At 43.0% G+C, this 23875-nt stretch overlaps 1 protein-coding gene across 1 annotated transcript; it reads left to right on the forward strand.

The window, feature by feature from the left end:
- The first annotated feature begins 15564 nt into the window (after window positions 1–15564).
- On the forward strand, window positions 15565–23099 carry LOC109434061 (putative adhesion G protein-coupled receptor E4P). The gene is given in 6 exon segments (XM_074338708.1): window positions 15565–15760; window positions 17553–17787; window positions 19370–19436; window positions 20449–20544; window positions 21678–21857; window positions 21948–23099. Coding segments are annotated over 6 exon segments (792 nt in total). The 3' UTR covers window positions 21966–23099.
- Window positions 23100–23875: the final 776 nt, after the last annotated feature.

Below are 23875 nucleotides of genomic sequence, written 5' to 3' on the forward strand. Positions count from 1 at the left end.
TGCATGATTATGTAATGAAGCCTCCATAAAACCCAGGAGGCCAATTGCTTTACGCTCTTTTCAGAGAGCTTCTGGTTTGGTGAAGGCAAGAAGGTGCTGGGAGAGTGGTACGCCCCTCCCCACACATCTGGCCCTGTGCATCGCTTCCATCTGACTATTTCTGAGTTATGTCCTTTTCTAATAAACCAGTGATCTAGTAAGTAAATTGTTGCTCTGAGTTCTGTGAGCCACTCTAGCAAATTAATCAAACCCAAGGAGAGGGTTGTGCAACCTCTGATTTACAGCCAGTTGTTCAGAAGCACAGGTAAGAACCTGGACTTAGGGTTGGCATTCTGAGTTAGAGGGGTCATTGGAAGTTCCAGTCTACGGCCAGGTGGTCAGAAGCACAGAGAGCCTGGGCTTGCGGCTGGCTACTGAAATGTGTGTGTGTGTGTAGGGCGCTGGGGGCAGTCTTGTAGCAGTGGACCCTTAATCTGTGGAATCTGATGCCATCTCCAGGTAGATCGTGTCAGAATTGAGTCGAATTCTTGGACACTCTACTAGTGTGGGGGAACCCCACCATGTTGGAATTGGGTCTGGGAACTTTTTCAGTCCTGCACTTGGGTTAGCACTCTAGAGGAGAGGAAATAAAGCGAAGAGATCTCTAGACTGGGGTTCTTAAATGTTCTTCTATTGCATCCCAGAATATTTTGAGTCTGATTTTTTTTTTTTAAAGTGAGTCTTCTCCCTGCAAAAATACATATAGGAAGTGAATCAGTTTTGGATGCTTTCAGCACCAGCAATAGACAAACACACTGATCCCTCTGGCTGCTCCAAGTGTGGCTGTGGGGACAGAGCCAGGAGTGCAGTTTCCAGGCTCTTGGCCCCACGTGGAAAGGTGCTGGCTCAGGTAGTAAATGGCCATCAATGGTGGTTGGATGGCCATCAGCTGTGGCTAGTTGGCCGTCAGCGGTAACCAGTGAGCCATTGGCCACTAATATAACGGCCGTGGCTACACTAGCAGAAAATGGGGGCTAGCAAGAAGATGGTGGTTGAGCTAGCAAGAGCGGATTGCAGTTAGCAAGTGGGGTTGGTTGGCAGAGAGAAGTGGACGGCAGGTTGTGGATTGTGTGGCTCCTGCTTCCTGTGTCTCCAACCCAGCTGCCAGCGAGACTATAGTGACTCCCCTATCTATGGCTCCGTGGGTGTTCCTTTTTGGCCTCACCATGTCCTGCGTTCTTATGTGAGGAGTAGGACCAGAGACCCCACATGCCACCCTGCATGACAGTGGCCCAATAATCGGCATCAAATTTATTCCAAATGCAGAATCTTGGGCCTAATCCCAGATCCAGTGAACCAGACTCTACATTTTAAGAAGATCTCCAGGTGATGCAATGCACATTCAGCTTTGAGAAACCTGGTCTGTGGCTCCACAGCATCAGCATCACCTGGGAGCTTGTTAGAGATGCAAATCTCACATGCCACCTGATAATCCCCAGGGACTCAGCCTCCTTGAAGGTAGCGCCAGGAGTCTGATGTAACAGACCCTACAGGTGATTTTCCTGCTTTCCCTAACCTTTGATTTTAATAGTTCGTGGTCAGTGCCACAGTCAGTTCCTGGCCTTGTTGGGGCAGGGAAAGAACATTGTCGTGCGGGAGACCCTGCTCGCTGCGCCATGTGTCGTGTGGGGCATCCAGCGGGGTCTCTGCTCCTGCTCCCCACATAAGAACGCAGGATATGGTGAGGCCAAAAAGGAACACCCACGGAGCCATAAGTAGGGGAGTCATACCACTATAGTCTCGCTGGCGGCATCCGCCTCTCTGCAATCCGCTCTTGTTAGCTCAGCCACCATCTTCTTGCTAGCCCCACATTTTCTTGCTAGCGTAGCCACAGCTGTTATATTAGTGGCCAATGGCTCACTGGTTACAGCTGACGGCCAACTAGCCACAGCTGACGGCCATCCAATCACAGTTGATGGCCATTTACTACCTGAGCCAGTACCTTTCTATGTGAGGCCGAGAGCCTGGAAACTGCACTCTTGGCTCTGTCCCCACAACACAGAGTCTCCATCTCCTGAAGGACCTCTGTTACTCCCTCTGGAGTAGCACAGTGTTCCCTTCATGTTGATGTGAACCTCAAATTTATTACTTAGGAAACAGATGAAATGCTTTATCTCCAACCCACGGTATAGCACCAGCTTCATTTAGCTGATGGGGAAATCCATCCATTGTCGAGCAGGAAGCAGAGGTTGGCAGCAGGGCATCTGTAACGGGGGTCTGGCTGGTATGAGGGAGCGGTCAGATAGGGAGCGTGATAGTCCCAGTTCTACCAGGAAGCGAGCCCTTAGAGGCCAAGGAATTAAGAAATAGGAAAGTCTGATGTGTGTATATGTCTAGGTAAGAACAGGCTAAGAAAACCCATTTCAAAGTAATTTCTGAGTGTCAGAAACACCAGGAAAAGGAGGAAGGAAAGCAACTTCTCTACTTCACAGGTCAAATCCTAAAAGCCTGAGGTCTGGAACTGACATGTTTCTATTTTACTATTATTGTCAACCCATCCTCTCCTTTACCTACTGAGCTGCAGGTGTTAACATTTAATATCTCCTTCTAGGGTTTTGATTCCGTTTATTTTTCTCACCCCCAGCTTCATTGAGGTATAATTGACAAATGAAAATTATGTACATTTAAGGTGTACAGCGTGATGTTTTGATATATGTGGACATTGTGATACAATCACCACAGTCAAGCTAATGAACACATCTGTCATGTGGGAGACCCTGCTCGCTGCGCCATTTTTCAGGCGGGGCGGCCTGCGGGGGTCTCTGCTCCCGCTCCCCACACAAGAACGCAGGATATGGTGAGGCCAAAAAGGAACACCCACGGAGCCATAGGTAGGGGAGTCATACCACTATGGTCTCACTGGAGGCTGGGGCCACCGGACTCGTGACCTGCCATCCGCCTTTCCGCCAACCGACCAACCGACGACTCCCCTCCACTCTCTCGACTCTGTTCCTCTCTTCTCTTCCACTCTCCTCGGCTCTGCTCGGCTCTTCGGCAGTCCTCGGCTCTCCTCCGTAGCCTCAGCAGTTATACCAGCGGCCAATCGGCTAACCGGCCACAGCCGAAGGCCAATCATCCACAGCCGAGCCAGCACCCCTCCACGTGAGGCCGAGAGCCTGTAAACTACTCTCTGGGGCTCTGTCCCCACAACATCCGTCCTCTGACATAGTGTCACGTGGGGCAGCCTGTGGGGTCTCTGGTCCCGCTCCCCACATAAGAACGCAGGACATGGTGAGGCCAAAAAGGAACACCCACGGAGCCATAGGTAGGGGAGTCACACCACTATATTCTCACTGGAGGCTGGGTTGGAGACACAGGAAGCAGGAGCCACACTGTCTGCAACCCACTGTCCGAACTGCAATCCGCGCTGCCAGCCACCATCTTCTTGCTAGCCCCCATTTTCTGCTAGTGTAGCCACAGCACTTATATTAGTGGCCAATGGCTCACTGGTTACAGCTGACAGCCAACTAGCCACAGCTGATGGCCATCCAACCACCATTGATGGCCATTTACTACCTGAGCCAGCACCTTTCCATGTGAGGGCGAGAGCCTGGAAACTGCACTCCTGGCTCTGTCCCCACACATAGTTACCTTTTTAAGAACAATTTTTGGTGGGGATACTTAAGATCTACTCTCTTAGCAGATTTCAGGTACACTATGCAGTATTAACTACAGTCACCATGCTGCCCATCAGGTCTCCAGAATCTGTTCACCTTGCATATAATGAAAGTTTGTACCCTTTGACTGACATCTGCCCATTTCTCCTTACACCCACCCAGCCCCTGGCAATCAGCATTCTACCCCCAGCCTCTATCTATTGGACTCTTTTAGATTCCACATATAAGTGAATTCATGCTATATTTGTCTTTCTGTGTCTGGTTTATTTCACTGAGCATAAGGTCCTCCAGAATCATCATGTTGTCACAAATGACATATTTCCTTCTTTTAAAAGGCTTAATAATATCCCTTTGTATGTATATGCATGTGTGTGTGTGTGTGTGTGTGTGTGTGTGTGTTACGTTTTCTTTATCCATTCATCTGTTGACAGACACTTAGGTTGTTTCCATATCTTGGCCATTGTGAATAACGCTGCAATGAACATGGACATGCAGATATTTTTTAACACTTGGCCAAGCATGCAGTGCTGGCATGGCGGTTGCTGGCTTAGCTCATTAGCACCCCAAAGTCAGCAATGTTCTACTTGTGTGGTCTCTGGGTCCACGAGCGACTAAGTGACCAGAGAGTTCTGCAAGGGGAATGATGTGAAACCCAATGGTTTGCAGAAGGTGGGACTCAGGACACTGCCTTTAATTCAACCTTCCGTTGACCCATGACAATTACACAAACAAATAGTGGCCCTCTTGAAACCCCAAGACTCCTTGAGAAATAGGAAATAAGATGACAGTCCCCTGTCTGTTATCAGTTAGAAGCTGGAGTAGCTATGGTTAAGAATACAAACTGTCACCTATGTGGTCAGTGTTAAACATCTTATTTTCTTTGGTTCTAGAATAGTTGTATAAGGTTATTGCATTGGAGCTGGTGGAGGGGTGGTGTGAGGGGCACCTCCCGAGAGTGGCATGTCCAGATTTCTAAGGGTGTGCTGACATAGGCACATTCAATATTTTAATTGTTTTTATTTGCTTTTAGATACAATGTTGAATTTCCTTGCAGATAGAAAGAACATTTAAAGCAGTAGTTTCAACGGGGGGTGATTCTGGAGACATTTTTAGTTGTCGTGCTTCGGGAGAATGCTGAACGTTTGTTGGGTAGTGCCCCGGGGTAGTGCTCTATGCCCTACAATGCAAAGGCCAGCCCCTGAAATAAGGAGTTATTCAAAGGAAGCTGTGGGAATTAAAAATAAATAAAATAAAATGGAGCATGAGCTAAAAAAAGAAAATTAGAAAACAGCTTCATTGGTAAATTTATCTACAGAAAACAAAATCAACATGAAATTCCTGACCTTTGGTATAGTTAATTTTTTTAAAAAGTTTCAGTATTGAGTACCTCTCTTCTTCAGTCTTATTAACATGTATACATGAAAATTGGCAGTTGACAGGGAACTTTGGATTTGGGGATACGCTGGGGACAGTCCATGAGGGTCTCCAGGGAGTGCTGAGGCATTTAAATAGAGTTGGAAATGAATTTACATCTCCATGTAATGCTCAGAGGATCTATTCCAAACAAGCAGGAGAGAATCTTACCATGATCATCCTCTCCCCTCCCTAGGGCACAAAGCAGGACACGTTCTGGTCCTCAGGACTGTTGGTTTAGTAACATGGTGTTATTAAAAGGAGTGAGATTTCAGAAATCCAGGGTGTGTAGGAGCACTTAATGAAAAAGGCTGGAGTGGTATCACATAGTGAGAGGTGGGGTTGTGACGCTTACCCGTTGTGTAATCTTGCGCAAATCCCTGAACCACTCTGATTCAGTTTCCTCTTCTGTAAAATGGGGCTAAGAAGAGATTCTGTTTCTTGAGAATGTTGGGAGGAGTCCTTGAGATAATATCTCGAAGGTGCTTGTCAGGGGTTGGCGAAACTCATTCCCTGTCTGTCTGTTCCACTGTAGCTGTCTGCATCAAAACCATTATCTTTTAAAATTTAATTTAAAAATTTTTATTGGGATATAATTGACAAGTAACATTGTGTAAGTTTAAGTTGTATGTGTTGATTTGAAACCTTTCTATATTGCAATATGGTGACCACCATAGTTAGCTAACACCTCCATCACCTCACATAATGACCATTTTTTTGTTGTGCTGAGAACAATGGAGATCTATTCTCTGAGACACTTTGCAGTTTGTAATATGGTGTTGATGGCTATAGTCACTCTGCTGGGCGTTAGAGCTCCAGGGTCTACTTATCTGTGAGTTCCACGTTTGTGACCTTCAACAGCCTCTGTCCAATTCCTCCGCCCCCAGCCCTGGTACCCACCACTCTACTCTCTGTTTCTGTGCATTCAGAACCGTTATGGAATTTGATGGGTACAAGGTAGGATGCTGAAACAGAGAGACGAAATTAGAGAATTCTAAAATTTCAGAGTTAGGAGGGGATGTTTTGCTTCTTTCAACTTCAATTGAGCTTCCTCCTTGCTGATTAGTCCAAACGTTTCCTGTTTCACCGTCTCTCTTATTTTCTCTTCTCCTCTTCTTTGCCCCATGCCCACCCCCACCCACCCAACCCGGTACAATATAAATCAGAGTTACAGGGCATTGTGAAAAGGGAGGACAGTGTTACTGAGAGGTCAAATTGCCCGAGTTCCTTTTTTGGTTTGTTTCAACCTCCAGCTCTGCAAGAACCACATCCATCACTGGGTCCTGCTCCGTTTCAGGAGTGGAGCTGGTGCCTGCCTACTGGAGTGACAGGGTAAGGGGCTGTTCCCTCTAGCTGACCTTGGAGTTGAGCTGATGGGGTCAGGGAACAGAAGCTCTGTCTAATGGTTTTATCAGAACAGCCAGAGTGACACACACAAGAAAGAAAAGGTGGGGTTTCAGCTGTCAGGACAATCAAAAGCTTTGCTTAAAAAGCAGAACTTTGTCTTCAAAACAAGTATGGTCACTGATTAAAATTTATGAGCGTCACAAAAACTGGCAGTATTCCTGTATATTGCTGGGGCTGGAGGTGGTGGTGGTCATAATGATGATATTTTTTTCTCGAATGCTGGTGTTTTCTAGCACTCTCGCAGCCTATTTTCTACACTAGCATGTCACTTTTTTTTTTAAAGATATGCTTTTGAAGTCACTATATAAGTAATCCATGTTTACCATAGGAAAAATTGTACAACACAGACAAACAAAAATGAAAACCACTTAGAAATGACCACTCTTCCCATCCTTATATATATTTCCCCACATTTGGGGGGGGGGGTATCGTATGAGTAATGAACATTTATTTTGATTTTATTCAAATTGGTCGTCAGCCACGCCACCTTAAACCTAATGTAATTTTTCAGCAACTTCTGAAAAATAGATCATTTTATCAAGTTTGTTAAGGTTTATTAGTTTTATAAAATTGACTAAAAACTTAATAAAGTGTATTTGCTTGTCATTAGGAGAGAAAGAGAACTGAGTCTACATAAATTAACAAACTACTGAGCCTAGTACGAACCTGGTCTACGACAATGATACATTTAGCTCGATGTCACATGCAACCCTTCATTGTAGTCAAGTAACTAACGTCTACATTGTAAATCAAGATTTCCTGGGAGAAACATAAAGTGGATGGCCCAGTGACTTTCCAAAGCCCACTGAAGGATTTAAGGACAATTCCTGAAATGCTAACTCCTTTCTTTTATTTCTCACAGGGCTTTCCTGCTTGGTCTTTCTCAGGAATACACAACTCATGGAGCAGAGGTATGTTGGTGCTTAAAACCAAAAGCAAAGTATTAATCACTGCCCAGTATATTTAAATGGGATTGTTCACTGCAACAGGGACATTCCAGAATGTGATCTTGCCCCCATTGTCTCAACAGACAATGACAACATCTGACATGGTTTCCCTGAGCTGGACAATTCTTAGTTAATTAGGTTGAGCCACATGAAATTGCCATTTTTGTAAGTCAAAAGTGGTCAAAAACTAGCAATTTTGTGTTGTTGGAGCTAAGGTGATCCTAGAGGTCTTGTTATTGGGTTCATATTGAAGACTCTCCCCAGAGTCATACAAAGGCAGGATGAGAAGGTCATTTTTCCACTTTTGCCTAATGCTTTCAAAAGGTCCATAATGCCTCATCAAAGCAACCCTGCTCTCTTCCTGGTATCTTTCCGTTGCTTCCACCAGAATCCCAAGAGGCATCCTTGCCCCCCTTTCTCTTTCCCACAATCCTCCAAACCCAGTCCATTACTACCTCACTCATCTTCCTCCTCAAACTGTCCCTTAGGCCAGTCACTATCCTGTTCAACTGGACCAGAGCCCTCCAACCCAAAGAGAATGTAAACCAAATATAGGCTTTAATATTTCATAGCAGCCACAATAAGAAAAGGTCAACCACATACTAGCAAGGCTAGGCATAGCTTTTTGAGGCTGGAGGGATTGAAAACTATCGCATCCCCACCCCCAATGCCACTCGCTGGCAGCCAAGTTTATCTTCATCTTAAGAACTTCTCCATAGCATCCTAGGACTGAAAGAAAAGGTTCCAAAACCTGCCTTATTTCTTGTGACAAAATCAACTGCTTCTCAGGATGCCTGAAGGTGAAAACTTTCCCTTGAGATCATAGCTTTTGGATCCAGACTTCCTAGCTGTGAATCCTGGCTCGATCACTTACTGGCTGTGTGACCTTGGGCGAGTTACTTAACCTTTCTGTGCCTCATTTCCTAATCCGTAAAAACATCTCATGGAGTTGTTGTGGAGTTGGTATTACTCTCTGTAAAGGGCTAAAACAGTCCCTGTCACATAGTAGTTGCCATATAAGGGTTTGAGATTATTTCTCTCATCCCTTCCAGGTGAATTGTACTCAACTACCAAAATGGAGTCTTGTTTCTTTTGGTCCAGACACACAACAAAAAAATCATGTTGGCCAAGCCCATTTCTTCCCTCCCTCTCCTTCCATTCTTCTTTCTTCCTTGATAACTTTTCATTTTTCATAGTTTCAAACTTACAGACAAATTAAAAGAATACCTAACACAATCCCCCCCATTCAACTGTTAACAGTTTGCCTTATATATTTGTGATAAGTATTATAATATACATATTATATATATAATACACACATTATGTATTATGTATATAATACACACATACACACATTTGTATATATAATACATACACATATACATACATTTGTGTATATATATAATATACATACACGTAGTATTTTTTTCTAATACACTTTAGAAGATGTAGACCATTTACCCCTTAATACTTCAGTGTGAATTTTCTAAGAACAAGGACATACTCTTCAACGACAACAGGCCAATTAACAAAATCAGTGGTCAGCCTGCAGACTGACTGGTATTTCCATCCCACCCACCCAGGTATATTACCTGAGTCCTTCCTGGTTTGTGGTCATTCCGGCCGTGGACAGCAGGGGGCGGAGGGAAACTATTCCTTGTGGCCGGTGTCCCGCGTTTGTTGGCACTTGCAGACACTTGCAGGGGTACATAAAGGAGGCATTGAATACAGTCTTTCATTTTCCATGGAGTATACACAGATAGAGAAAAATCCAGGGGAATAAAACCAGAGTGCAAATTTTCTATAATCCAGGACACTGAGAGACACCATCTCTCTCGTTTGCTACTATGGCTTGGCTCGTAATAGGTGCCCCAAAAGTGTTTGTGCATTAATGAATTTCTTTAATCCTATGGTAACTCCTGCTTCAGTGACTATTATTACCATCTCCAACTCATCGATGAAGAAATTAAAGCTAAGAAAGATTAAGCCACCAGCCCAAGGTCACCCATAGCATGTCCCACACAGCAGGGTGGTGGCTCCCAAACACCAGGCTCTTGCCCTCCATCGTTTTGCATGCAGGCCGCCCTTGCTGACCTGGAAGTGGTTCTTCTGTTCTGCCTTCCCTTCCTGGCCTGAGTCCGTGCTGGGTTAAAGAGCCAGGGAACCACTTCAGGCACATTAGATGGCTGTTGTAAAAAAAAAAAACAGAAAATAGCAGTGTTGGCAAGGATGTGGAGAAAGTGAAATGCTTGTGTATTGCTGGTGGGAATGTAAATGGTACAGCCACTGTGGAAGACAGTATAGCTGTTTCCCAATAATTTAAACAGAGAATGTTCCTAAGATCCAGCAGTTCCATTCCTGGGTCCATACCCAAAAGAATTGAAAGCAGGGTCTTGAAGAGGTATTGGCACACTCGTGTTGATAGCAGCGTTATTCACAGTAGCCAAGGGTAGAAACAACCCCAGTGTTCATTGACAGATGATGGATAAACAAAATGTGGTCCATCCAGACAACGAAATATTACTCAGCCTTTGAAAAGGAAGCACATCCTGACACCTGTTACATCATGGATAAACCCTGAAGACATGATGCTCAGTGAAATAAGCCAGACACAGAAGGACAAACACTGTGTGATTCCCTTATAGGAGGTCCCCAGAGGAGTCAGATTCACAGAGACAGGAAGTAGATGATGGGAGCCAGGGTCTGGGGGAGGGGAGGGGAGTGAGTGTTTAATGGGGACAGAGTGTCTGGGAAGATGAGGAAATTCTGGAGATGGATGGTGGGGATGGTTGCACAACAGTGTGAATGTACTTAATGCCACTAAACTGCACATTTAAACATGGTTTGTGTTAGGTATATTTTACCACAATCGTGGGAAAAAAAGAGTGAAAGTGGCTGGTTAATCGTAGTTTACACTTTGAACTTGGCTAAATGCCACAAGGCGAGGATGCAGTTCTCCACACAACTGAGGAGTAATCCAGCAGCATGCGGGCTTTCCCTGGCTGCATCCCATTGGAGGATTATCACATTGGAGCAGGCAGCCGAGTTGGTGTCTCCCACACCTTCTCTGTCTTTCAGCCATTGAAACTCTGAAGGTTAAGAATTGCTGCTCGCTGAAGAACACGGCGTTCAGGCTGAAAGCAGAAAACAGATAACAGACATCCACTGCACCACCATTGAGAAGGAGAGCTTGGAAGGTACAGGACATGGTGGCCCTAAAATTTAGACCACACGATGGGAGAATTTCCCAGGGAAATGCCAGGTTGCACCTTTATAACAGGGTTCATTGTGACCTAATTTTCACAGATCTTTATAAAGCCGGAATCGGGGAAATTCACGTTTGGCTTTCACATCCCCGGGGGGGGGGGGGGGGGGGGGAAGATAGGAATCTAATTTCCTATTTTGTTTACTTGGGATGTGTCAGAGTGGACCTAGAATTGTAGATTTCTTAATGACTTCCCTCTCAGTTCCCTTAAGTTGCCTCTGTCCTCCACGAGGCTCTAGGTTACTTTCCTTAAAGCTCGGTGTCATTCTCCCTACCCCCTCACTTGTATGGTGAATGGCTTCCGTTTCCTACAGGAAAACTACAGCCTTTAGCTCTTTTTTGAAAACTCCTAAATATTCAATATTTATTATTTATTTGCTTTTACATTTTATTTTTTAAATTTTTAAATTGAGGCATAATTGATGTATTCGTTCCAGATGTACAACATGATTTGATATTTCTGTAGCTCATTTTTAAAGCTGTCCACAATCCCTAATAACCTTTAAGATTTTTCTTTTATTGCTTTTCATATGAGCTTCCCCCACTGCAAACTTACCTGCTGGCAATCTGTCCTTCCTTCCTTCCTTCCTTCCTTCCTTCCTTCCTTCCTTCCTTCCTTCCTTCCTTCCATTAATTCAATCATTCATGTTGCAATTTTTCAGAAATATATAACTACTTCACCTTTTCCTAGCTCTGACCTGAGGTTTGTTACTTAATATCTCAATCTTCATTTTCCTTAACTGCAAAATGTAAAAGAAAATTATCCCTATCTTAAGAGTAGCCATGAGGATTAAGTTATTGTTAAAAACAAAAAATAAATTTTAAAATTATGGTTATTTATGTGAACGACTCACTCAGCACAATGCCCCAGAGTAAAGGCTCAATAAATGGGAGCTAAAATCATTTTTTCCCAATGGCTTGGCATCCTACTCATACATGAAAGTGAACATAGATGATTCCTTAAATCATTTACTTTGCCATCAAATGGGTATCTTTAAAACTGAGTGGGGTTTTCTTCTTTATCCCAGGTACTGTTGCATTTATAGCTTATGCTTCCATTGGTTCCATCATCAATGAGAACTTTGTGTCTGAGGAAAACCTAATGACGAAGGAAAAGTTGCATCATTTCTACCTGAACTCCAAGGTAGTAAGTGGTACCCTGGGATCCAAGAAGAATGCCTCACTCTCCGGGTCTGTTAATTTCATGTTTCAGCATGAACAGGAGTGTGTAAACCAGGTGACTTTATTATATCCGCAGGAGTTTAGTAATTAAATGGGCATGGTTCCATACTGATGAACTCATAGGTAGGAAGTTTTTAAAAGCAGGTTACATTTTCACTTATCCAGGAGAGTTTAGGGCATGGTGTTGGAAAGTTCAAAGTGAGCCAAGAGTGTGATGTGGCTCCCTGGGAAACTTGTATACCCTTTAGGAGATAACCTTTTCAGAATCAGCCCCCCCAAGCGTCCCCCAAGGCTCTGGACTGGTCAGACCCAATCTAGAGGAGGGGGCCCAGTTCTGGGGCCATATAGTTCCTCCACTTTAAGAAGGAACCAATATGGAGCTAGCGTATGAGACGACTGATCGTCATTAGGTTTTTCTGAGGTGCTTACTATGCGCCGTACTTAAAAAAATTATTTATCTCACTCAGTTGCTCTGCAACTGGGAGTGGCTTAGTGTCTCAGTGGTGTGGTTCTGGCTCCAGGTTGCAATCCAGATGTCCGACGGGGCTTTAGTCATCTGAAGGCTTGACTGGGGTGGAAGGATCTGTTTTCAAGAGAGCTCCGTCATGTGGCTGTTGGCAGGAGGCCTCAGTTTCTTGCCTCATGGACGTCACCAAGGGGCTGCTTGAGTGTTCTCACAATATGGCAGCTGGCTTCCTGTAGAGTGAGTGATCCAAGAGACCAGAGAGAACAAGGTGGACAGTCTCAGAACTCACACAACATCACATCTGCATTACTATATTCATTACAAGAGAGTCACTAAGGCCAGCCTGCACTCAGGGGAAGGGGATATAGGCTTGATCTCTTGAATGGAGTGTCAAAGAATTTGTGGACATTTTTTAAACCACAACAGGTATTGTATAGTCTCTGGGACTCAACAGTCTGGGCTCAAATCCCACCTTTCTTCCTATTCACTAGTTAAGCAAGTTACCTAACCTCTTGTTACCTTGTGCTGAGCTCAACCTATTAGGCTGAGATTCTGCTACTCAGAACAGCATCATGTCTTGTGAAGATTAATTGATTTATTCTAGTAGTCTTTAGAATGGTCCCTGCACATGGATGACACCCTGTTAATGTTGACTGTGATGGTAACAATGACAATTATAAGGGAGAAAAGGACTGGACTGTTATTAGGGAAGACAACAGGTGTTCTCTCTTCTAGGCAGTCATATTCCCTTGACATCAAAAATGGTCTTCTTTTTCATTCCTCTTCTCATTTATAATATGAGAGAGGCATTAAAGAGTGATGGTTAAAAATCAGGGCTCTCGTTATGGAAGGCAGTGTGGAGTTTCCTCAAAAAATTACGAATAGAATTGCCATATGACCCAGCAATCCCTCTCCTGGGTATCTACCCAAAAAATCTGAAAACATTTAGAGATAAAGACACGTGTGCTCCACTGTTCATTGCAGCTTTGTTTACGGTGGCCAAGACATGGAAACAACCAAATGTCCTTCAATAGATGAATGGATAAAGAAGTTGTGGTATATATACGCAATGGAATACTATTCGGTGGTAAGAAAAGATGATATAGGAACATTTGTGACAACATGGATGGATCTTGAGAGTGTAATGCTGAGCGAAATAAGTCAGACAGAAAAAGCAGAGAACCATGTGATTTCACTGATATGTGGTATATAAACTAAAAACAAAAGAACAAGACAAACAAATGAGAAACAGAAACTCATAGACACAGACAATAGTTTAGTGGTTACCAGAGGGTAAGGGGGGTGAGGGGTGGGAAATGAAGGTAAGGGGGATCAAATATATGGTGATGGAAGGAGAACTGACTCTGGGTGGTGAACACACAATGGGATTTATAGATGATGTAATACAGAATTGTACACCTGAAATCTATGTAATTTTACTAACAATTGTCACCCCAATAAATTTAATAAAAATAAAAAAAATCAGGGCTCTAAAGTCACAACTCCAGGACTGGCATCCCATCTCCACATTGATTATGTGATACTGTGGTCTAACTCTCAATTTACTCTTGTGTAAAATGAGTATATTAATACCTACCTTATGAAGCTTTTGTGAGGGCTAAATGAGATAACATATGCAAAATGCTTAGCATATTTTGGGATATGAACAATAATCAGTAAATGATAGTTATTAAATGATTGAACTAAGAGGCAATATAATTAATCCCCAGATGAAGAAAGAAAAGGAACGGGCCCTCTGTGTCTACTGACATGGGTCATCTTGGTCTAACAAAGGCTTTCAAGTCATTTCTTCGGATGAAAATCAAAACCTTTGCAGCTGCAACCACCTCTCCAGCTTTGCCATACTCGTGGCGTCAACTGGATTAAAGGTAATCTCTACGTTGGTAAATAAAACTTCCTTGAGTTAAATGAAGTAGACCATTTCTTTTTACATTTTTATTGGTATTACTAGAAAATTTAAAATTACCTGTGTCTCATGGGATATTTCTTTTCTTTAAAAAAAAACTTTATTGGGATAGTCTTGATATAAAACAAATTGTATATATTTAAGGTGAACAACTTGATGTTTTGATATATGTGTACATTGTGGAGAGGTCACCACAATCAAGCTAAATAACTTACCCATCACCTCTACAAAGTTCCCAGTTTGTGTGTGCCTGTGATGAGAAGATTTCATTTAACACATAGCCTCTTAGCAAAAATACAGTATTGTTGACTATCATCCATTGGATCCCCAGAACTCATTCACTTTGTATAACTGAAACTTTGTACCCTTGACCACGTCCCCCTGTTTCTCCCTCCTCCCAACTCCTGGCAATGACCATTCTATTCTCTGCTTCTATGAGTATGACTATTTCAGATTCCACATATAAATGAGATCATGCAGTATTTGTCTTTTTGCGTCTGGCTTGTTTTAATTAGCACAATGTGCCCCATGTTTATCCATGTTGTTGCAAATGGCAGGATCTCCTCATTTTTTAAGGCTGAATAATATTCCATTGTCTATATGCACCTCATTTTCTTTATCTATTCATCCATTGATGGATATGTAGGTTGTTTCCATATCTTGGCTATAATGAATAATGCTCATATGATATTTCATTGGAAAATGCCGGTTTAGTGGTTTCAATTTTCCAACAATCCTGTGTAGAAAATGTTATTAATGCTGTATTGGTTGGCCAGGGCTGCCATAACAAAGTTCCATAGATGGGGTGGCTTAAACAACAGCAATTTATTTTCTCACAGTTCTGGAGGCTGGAAGTCCGAGTTCAAGGGGTTGGCAGGTTTGATTTCTCCTGAGTCCTTTCTCCTTGGCTTGTAGATGCCGTCTTCTCCCTGTGCCTTCACGTGGTCTTTCCTCTGTGTGTGTGTCTGTGTCCTCATCCCCTCTTCTTATAAGGACACCAGTCATATTGGATTAAGGCCCACCCTAATGACCTCATGGAGCCTTAATTACCTCTCTGAAGACGCCATCTCCAAATAGTCACATTCTGAGGTCCTGGGGGTTAATACTTCAATGTATGAATTTGGGGGACACAGTTCAACCCATAACACTGCCCCATGTTGAAGATGGGGACAACACATCTCAGAGAGGTTAAGTCCCTGATCGGAGGGGCTGAACTGGGAAGCCCATCTGACTCCCCATCAGGAACGTAGTGCACAGTTGGAGACTATGACAGATTTCTCCCTTTGGTGGCTCATAGTCAGATGGCGCCCTGGCTATGTGATCACAAGCTCAGCCCCACGAGCTTGTCTCTGCTGTGCCTCTTCCTGGCAGCCCTCACCTTCCTCCTGCGCCGACCCATCCAGAACACCGGCACCTCCCTCCACCTGCAGCTCTCCATCTGCCTCTTCCTGGCCGACTTGCTCTTCCTCATGAGCATCAACCGGACTAAGCCCAAGGAAGGAGAATCAGCGGGAACCTACCTCTCTGAGAACATTTCCAGTGGCTTCCCGACTACGGTCACCGAGCTCACTGGCGGCTGCTGGAGGAAGGAAGATGGAAGGAGAGTCCAAAACTTTGGCTGGAGAGTCCACCCCTTCATTGCCAATAGCTGCCATTTTACTGCTGTCATTGGTGGCTTCTGGGAAAGAGTGTTAGAACAGAGTTCCCTGGCCATAAAATGGTGAAAATCACATATCTAGTCAAATTAATTTATTTTAACATGGCAAACCAGAGGCTTAAGGCAAGGAGATAACTGGGCTGAAATCACATAGGAGTTGTTATGAGATTTTAGGTCTTTCACTGAATCCAGGGTTCACAGATCTAGACCAGCACTTTCGAACAGAACTTCCTGCGAGGATGAAAATGTTCTATAGCTGAACTCTCCAATATGGTAGCCACCAGCCACACGTGGCTAGTGAGCATTTGACATGTGGCTAGTGTAGCTGAGAAACTCAATTTCAACTTTTGTTTAATTTTAATTAATTAAAATGTAAATAGCCCCATGAATTCTCATAGCTCCCATCATAGACTGTGCAAATCTATCGGCATCAAGCTCATCCCCCATATAAAGGAGGTAACTGAACCGTTTATTTTGTGACTACAGGACAATATGGTTCATCTAAGGCTATTCCTAAATGGAACTTTCCTAAATGGAAAGTTTACACACAAAATACTCATCTCTCTTGGATAGTTTTTATATGCATGAGCAAGATGGATCTAAATTAAAGGTCACAAAATTGTTTCCCGGGCCTAACTGGCCAGCAGTTGTTTTTTGTTGAGTTTTCTCAATGTTTTAGCATTTAAAAAGCATTACTAGCATTGGGGTATTTACCCCCAAAGAATTAAAAGCAATATCTCAAAGAGATATTTGCACACTCATGTTCATGGCAGCGTTATTTATAATACCTGCTAGAAGGTGGGAAAAATCCAGTGTCATAGACAGATGATGGATAAACAAAATGTGGTCTATACATAGGAGAGAAGATTATTTAAACTTAAAAAGGATGGACATTCTGACACCTGCTACAGCCTGGATGGACCTTGAGGACATGACGCTCAGTGAGATAAGCCAGACACAGAGGGACAAATACTGTGTGATTCCACTCACAGGAGGTCCCTAGAGGAGTCAGATTCACAGAAACAGAGAGTAGATGGTGGGCACCAGGGGTTGGCAGGGAAAAGGGGAATAGGGAGTTGTTGTGTAATGGGCGCAGAGTTTCAGTTTTGCAAGATAAAAAGAGTTCTGGGGCTGTCTGCTGGTGATGCTTGCATAATAATATGAATGTCCTTACCACTGAACTACCCACTTATAAATGGTTAAGATGTTAAATTGTGTCATATATATTTTACCACAACTTAAAGAAATAGTTGCCAGCATTTAAAACTTAGGAGATGTTTGCATGACAATCCCGATTTCCAACTCTTTGAAAGAATGGAAGTGCTGGCAGCAATGGGCTCACATTCTTGCACAGAATCAATAGTTGGAGGAGAGTAGCAACTGCCGCTTTGAAAGAGGGGTCTTGGAGCATGGTTCCCATCACAGCCTGCTCCCCAAAGCTGGCCGGCTTCACAGATATGTGCCTGGCCCTCTGTAAGTACTTGAGTTTGAGACCGGTGAGCTGACTCCACAAAGTACAAGAACTCCATCTAAGCCTGTTGCGACTCTGTACGACTCTGTCCCATTTACCTTGTGTCCCATAGGAATGGCGCACCTTGTTCTCCACGCATCCACTCTTCCCTCCCCTGCAGTTGCTGTGCTCCATCATCTCAGGGGGCCTGCACTACCTCTGCTTGGCCTCCTTCACCTGGATGCTCCTCGAAGAGCTGCAGCTTTTCTTAACTGTCAGGAACCTCAAGGTGGCCAACTGCATCAGTGTGGGGAAGTTCAAGAAGAGGTTCATGTACGCTTTGGGCTACGGGATCCCGGCTGTGATTGTAGCTGTGTCGGCAGGTGTCAGACCCAGCAGTTATGGAACACGTACCCGGTAAGCACGGTGTCTTTGTAATGAGGAAATAATCATACGAGCATAAAGTCACACTCATTGGTTCACTGGTTAGTTCATTTACTTGCTTATTCATTGAACAAACATGTATTGAACATCTACTACCAGCACTGTTCTCAGGAAACAAAACAGACAATAAGCAAGCAGACGCGCAATATAATCTTAGGTCATGAGAGGTTCCGTTGAAAAGAAGCAAACTAGGAAATGGGAATATAGATGGGGTGATGTTTTGAGTTAGTGTGGTCGGGGGGCCACTGAGAGGTACACTTTGTCATGTGAGTTTTTAAATGCCTTACCATATTAATTTCCTATTGCTGTTATAACAGATTAGCTCAAACTTGGTGGCTTAAAACGATGCAAATGTATTATCTTCTGTAGCTCAGATATCCAACATGGGTCTCCCTAGGCTAAAACCCAGGTGTCAGCAAAGTGCATTCTTTCTTGGGGCTCTAAGGAAAATCCTTCTTTTTTTTTTTTTGCCTTTACCAGCTTCTAGAGCCACCCACATTTCTTGGCTTGTGTCCCCTTCCTCTGTCCTCCAAGCCAGCAACATTGCATCTGTCTAACCACCCTTCATATATCCTGACTCTCCTTCTACCTCCATTTTTCCACTTCTAAGAGCACTTGTGATTACATTGGATCCACTCAGATAATCCAGGATAATCTCCCCATGTCAAGATCCTTAAACTTAATCACATCTGCAAAGTCCCTTTTTCCATATAAGGTCACATATTCACACATTCTGGGGATTAGGACATTGACATCTTTAAGACCCTCAGGGGCGGGGGGGGGGGGGCGGGGGGGGATGAGGAGGGTAGAGGGTAGCAGTATTCTGTCTACCAACCTACACATTGAATTTCTTTCATAATCTCTTCTAATTTGCAAATCAATCATATGTTTAGGGTAGAGATGACTCTTGGAAAAGAAACAATGTACAAACGTCTCCACTGAACTGAGTGGTAAAACAGCTTACTTTGGAAAGACAGCTTGAGAAAAAGTTAAAGTTTATGGACAACAGTTGGAATTGAACCTAAATATTATTGTTACTAAATGCAAAATATATATTTACTTCGTTACTGGCCTATTCCAGTGGTTCTCAGCTAGTGGATATTTGGCAATGTCTGGAGACAATTTTGGTTGTCACAACTTGGGATGGGGTTGGCCAGAGACCGTGCTGAATGTTTCATAATGCACAGGAGTGACCCTGTCATGTTGGGAAAGCCAACTTTCAGGAACTCTGGACTATTCAAAACCATTGCTCTGGTTTTGTCATTGAATTCAGATACTATAATGATGTGGCAGCATTCAGTCAAGCCTGTGTGTAATTGAATGGCTTGTGCTACAATACCTAAAACCTAATCAATTTCCAATGGACGTTAATGAGTGTTAATTTTTTCTTTGTTATTGTTGTTACTATTATTGTTATTATTTACTTCTCCCTGACCTAGTTTCTGTGCTAGTTCTCCCTATGCTTCAGCTCAGTAAAGGATATTTCAATTTTAATGTATTTGCTTCTTTTTATAAAGATATGGAAAGTTGTGGATTCTTTTTTTTTTTTTTTTAGCTGCTGGCTCGATTTCCATAGAAAATTCATTTGGTCTTTCATAGGACCTCTTTTTGTTATTATTCTGGTGGGTTTCTACTTTTTAGAGACTACCATGTTTAGTTGTGAAATTTAAAGACCTGTTTACATTTTCTGTAGAGTTCTTGGACTTAAGACAGAGAGAGCATGGCAAGAAATTATGGACCCTTTTATTTGTGGAAAGTCACGTGGAGCAAATCTGAGTTGAAATAGAGAAGTGGGGTTGCTACATCACGTGGTAGTTCTAGTTTTAATTTTTTGTGGAACCTCCATACTGTTTTCCACAGGGACTGCACCACTTTACATTCCCACCGACAGTTTACAAGTTTTCCAATTCTCCACATTCTCGCCAAGCTTGTTATCTTTTTCTTTTCTTTTTTAATTTATTTTTTAAATTTATTGAGGTGACAATTGTTAGTAAAATTACATAGATTTCAGGTGTACGATTCTGTATTACATCATCTATAAATCCCATTGCGTGTTCACCACCCAGAGTCAGTTCTCCTTCCATCACCTTTTTCATCTTCAAATAATTTAAGGCTCACAAGAAGTTGCAAAAATAGTACAGAGAGTTCCAGGTATCCTTCACCTAGCTTTCCCCAATGACAGCGTGTTATGTAACCACATAGAATGTGTTTTGCAGACAGAATTTGATCTTCAATCTCTTTTTTTTATGGCCATGCAAAACATTTAATGCATAATTTAAATTTTTGGTATGCATAAGGAACAATAATGACAAAAATAAAACAAAACAAAAAAAAAACCTCTGAAAAGATAAGCATCAAAATGGAAATAGTACTTATCTTTGTGCGCAGAATTACAGATAAGTTCTGTATATTTTTTTGCATTTTTCCTACTTTTTGATAATACCTGTGTATTACATCTCTGATCAGAAAAAAAAAGCTAATTTTAAAAATCAAGGTGTATATCCAGTGAGTTTCAGAAATCTTAAACATATATTTTACGAGTTCTAGAATACATTCCTACATCAATTTCCTATCTAATTGTAAATACTGGATATAAGGCTACTTTAAGCTCTATCCTTCATGTCACTTCTACAGATCAACTTGTCCTTCTATCTGACCACACTATGGATTTTAAGAGACAAACTCAGCTCCCTCAATAATGAAGTATCCAGGATGCAGAATACCAGGTAGGTGGCACAGAGCAGAAAACGCAGAGACAAGTGGGGGTTTTTTTGCAGAATTTTTCACTGCACAAAGTTAGGGTGGTGGTCCTAAACTGGGGGCAATTTTCTGGAGACATTTTTGGTTGGGGATGGAGAGCGGATGATTGCTGCTGCCATCTAGTTGGTAGAGGCCAGAGATTCTGCCAAACTTCCTACAATGCATAGGGCAGCACCCCTACCCTCCAAGAATTATCCTATTCAAAGTCAGTGGTGCTGAGGTTGAGAAACTCTGAGTTAAGGGAATAAGCCTGAGCAGTGTTCCCCATTTTTATGACTTGGGGAACTATATGGTCCATGTGAAAACTAAAACTTAGCCAGCATATGAAGCGCTGAGGATGTATTTCTTTTATGAGTCCTTTCCAGTACTTAATATTTTGAAACATGTATATATATATATATATATATATATATATATATATATATATGCATATAATATTATTGTGTGAACTTATTGTTTTATGCAAGTGTTAGTTATAGTAAAGACAACAGATCAGGAGATAGCTGCCCTTGCAAACATCATTTGCCACCCTCACAGACCCCAAGGGGAGGGCCATGCTATGATGGGAGGGTGGGGGTGGGACAGTAGGTGGGAGAGGTAAGGAGAAGCTATAAAGGAGGTGGTGGAAGGGGTGGGCTCTAGGTTGGTTAGCTTGCATTGGAAAGACGTGCTTCTGTGTGAATTCTTTATCTCTGTGAATGGCTAACCCTTGGAGGGGCGGTCCCTCCAGGTTCAGCAAGGCCCCAAAGCAACAGAGACAGAAAATAGAAGACAGTTAATACAATTATATAATAATAATACAGTGCCATCATGTTAATATTACAAACACTGAAACATATGTTATTTAATTATACCAAACATAAAATGTATTTATGTATTGCTTTGTATAAATAATTACTTGAGATACATTATACTATGCTCATGTTACATATCAGTTCATCTCTAACACGACAGCCAATGGTAATCATGTTTAACAATCTGACATTCTAAATGGTCCCAAGCCTAAAGCAAGTGTAAAAGCATCCTGCTACGTGACATAACGTGTTGAGGTGGATGGTGGCGTTGAAACAGGTGACATCATTCTGCACCTTGGTTTTGGCAAGATGCTGACCTTTAAAGACATTGCTCAGATGTTCATTTTGGGCTGTTCTTGGGGCCTTAGCTTCTTTCTGGTTGAAGGAGTCGTGGATCCCATCAGACCGGTGATTGCCTGTTCTTTTACCAGCATCAACGTCCTTCAGGGCGTGTACATCTACTTGGTCTACTGCCTCCTCAATCACAAGGTAAGCCAGCCTGCCCATCTCCTGGGCTCACCCATAAAGATGCTTGACTGCCTCTGAAAGTCTCTTCTCTTGTGTCTCCCCATTTCTTAGGTGGTGGTTGTGTGGTGATTGTTCCAGGCACAACCTTTCAGGATCTGAATCTGCCCTGCAGTAGCCGAAACTGGATAGATCAATACAAAATTCATATTAACTGACGACAAGAGAAAAAAAATCACAAATGGGGACAACATAGTAAATACTGAAGAAGCCTCGCTTAAGACATTTTCTTGGGGGAAAAAAACTTCTACATGAAAATGTCTGGCTTGCTATATTAGAAAACTGAGTTTATAATTATGACTATGGGCTAATTCTTAGAATGAAAAAAGAATCAAATATTGATTTTGGAGGGGCTTCATTTAGCGCAATTTTGTGATAGCTCTGATATGATCATTTTTATGTGATGCTGGGGTTTCTCAAACTATGATGTTGTACGGATAATTTGGGATTTACTTATTTTCCAAGAGGATTCTCTGTATCCTTTGATATGTTAATTATTTTCTTTTGGCGTATCTGTCTTGTCATGATCCTTTTTAGAGTTTCACTTTTTTTTTTTTTTTTTTGCGTTTCACTTTTTAAGTGTTCTGGTCCAATTTGCCAGATTCTTGTCTGCCTATAGCAAGGGTCGGGAAACTTTTCTCAAAGGGTTAGATAGTAAGTATTTTTGCCTTTGTAGGCTGTAAGAGTTCTGTCGCAGCTACTCAGCTCTGCTCTTATAGCGTGAAAGCAGCCATAGACGGTATGTCAATGAATGGGTGTGGCTGGTGCCAATAAAACTTTATTTATAGTGACAAGTGGTAGACTGCATTGGGTCTGCGGGTGTGGTTCGATGACCCCCGGTCTGTGGTGTTTTGAGCAGTTCTCCAGCATCACGGTCATTGACTTCATGAGCTTGTGCATCTTTACAAGATTTTCAGTTTCTCTTTGCAGTCAATTTGCGTTGCTCCTACCGCTGCAATTACATGTAACGAATCAGCGCTCCATCATTAAATGTATATAGCTAATCATCAAAATGAAGTAAATTAATTTTTCTCAAACATTCATTACAATTTCAATTGAAATACAATTACAAATTTAATACAATGGATCCTTTAACAGCCATGAAAAATAAAACAGCAAGCGAAGTGTACACAAATGCAACTATTACAAAACTTACTGAACCTAAACATATTTTAAAACACCAACACCAAATGTTCAGTGAACTGTTGTCATGCGGGGTGTCATGCAGGGAGGCCTGCGGGGTCTCTGGTCCCGCTCCCCATACAAGAACGCAGGATATGGTGAGGCCAAAAAGGAACACCCACGGAGCCATAGGTAGGGGAGTCATACCACTTTATTCTCTCTGGCGGCACTATACTCTCACTGGAGGCTGGATACACACTGTCCGCAAACCGCCATCCACGCTTGCCAGCCCAGCCGCCATCTCCTTGCTAGCCCCATCCTTTCTCTCTTCTCTCTTCTCTCCCTCTCTCCTAGCATAGCCACAGCAGTTATATTGTGGCCAATGGCTCACTGGTTACAGCTGACGGCCAACTAGCCACAGCTGATGGCCATGCAATCACAGTTGGCCATTTACTACCTGAGCCAACACCTTTCTATGTGAGGCCGAGAGCCTGGAAACTACTCTCTGGGGCCCCGCCCCCACACTCCACCCCTACAGGCTCTCGCCTCACAATCTACGCGACAAGCGTCTTCCGCGAGGGGACCTGTGCGAGGAGCCTGGGGGTGAATGCAATATCCTGGACACAGCCAGGCTCTCTGGGCACAGCCAGGGTTTCTCAGGGCACCACCAGTACTTCTGGGCACAGCCAGACTTCCTGGACTTCTTAGGGTACCACCTGTCTTCCCGGACACAGCCAGGGTTTCTCAGGGCACCACCAGTACTCCTGGGCACAGCCAGACTTCCTGGACTTCTTAGGGTACCACCTGTCTTCCCGGACACAGCCAGGGTTTCTCAGGGCACCACCAGTACTCCTGGGCAC

The sequence above is a fragment of the Rhinolophus sinicus genome, linkage group LG07 (assembly GCF_036562045.2).
Source record: "Rhinolophus sinicus isolate RSC01 linkage group LG07, ASM3656204v1, whole genome shotgun sequence".
Classification (NCBI taxonomy): Eukaryota; Metazoa; Chordata; class Mammalia; order Chiroptera; family Rhinolophidae; genus Rhinolophus; species Rhinolophus sinicus.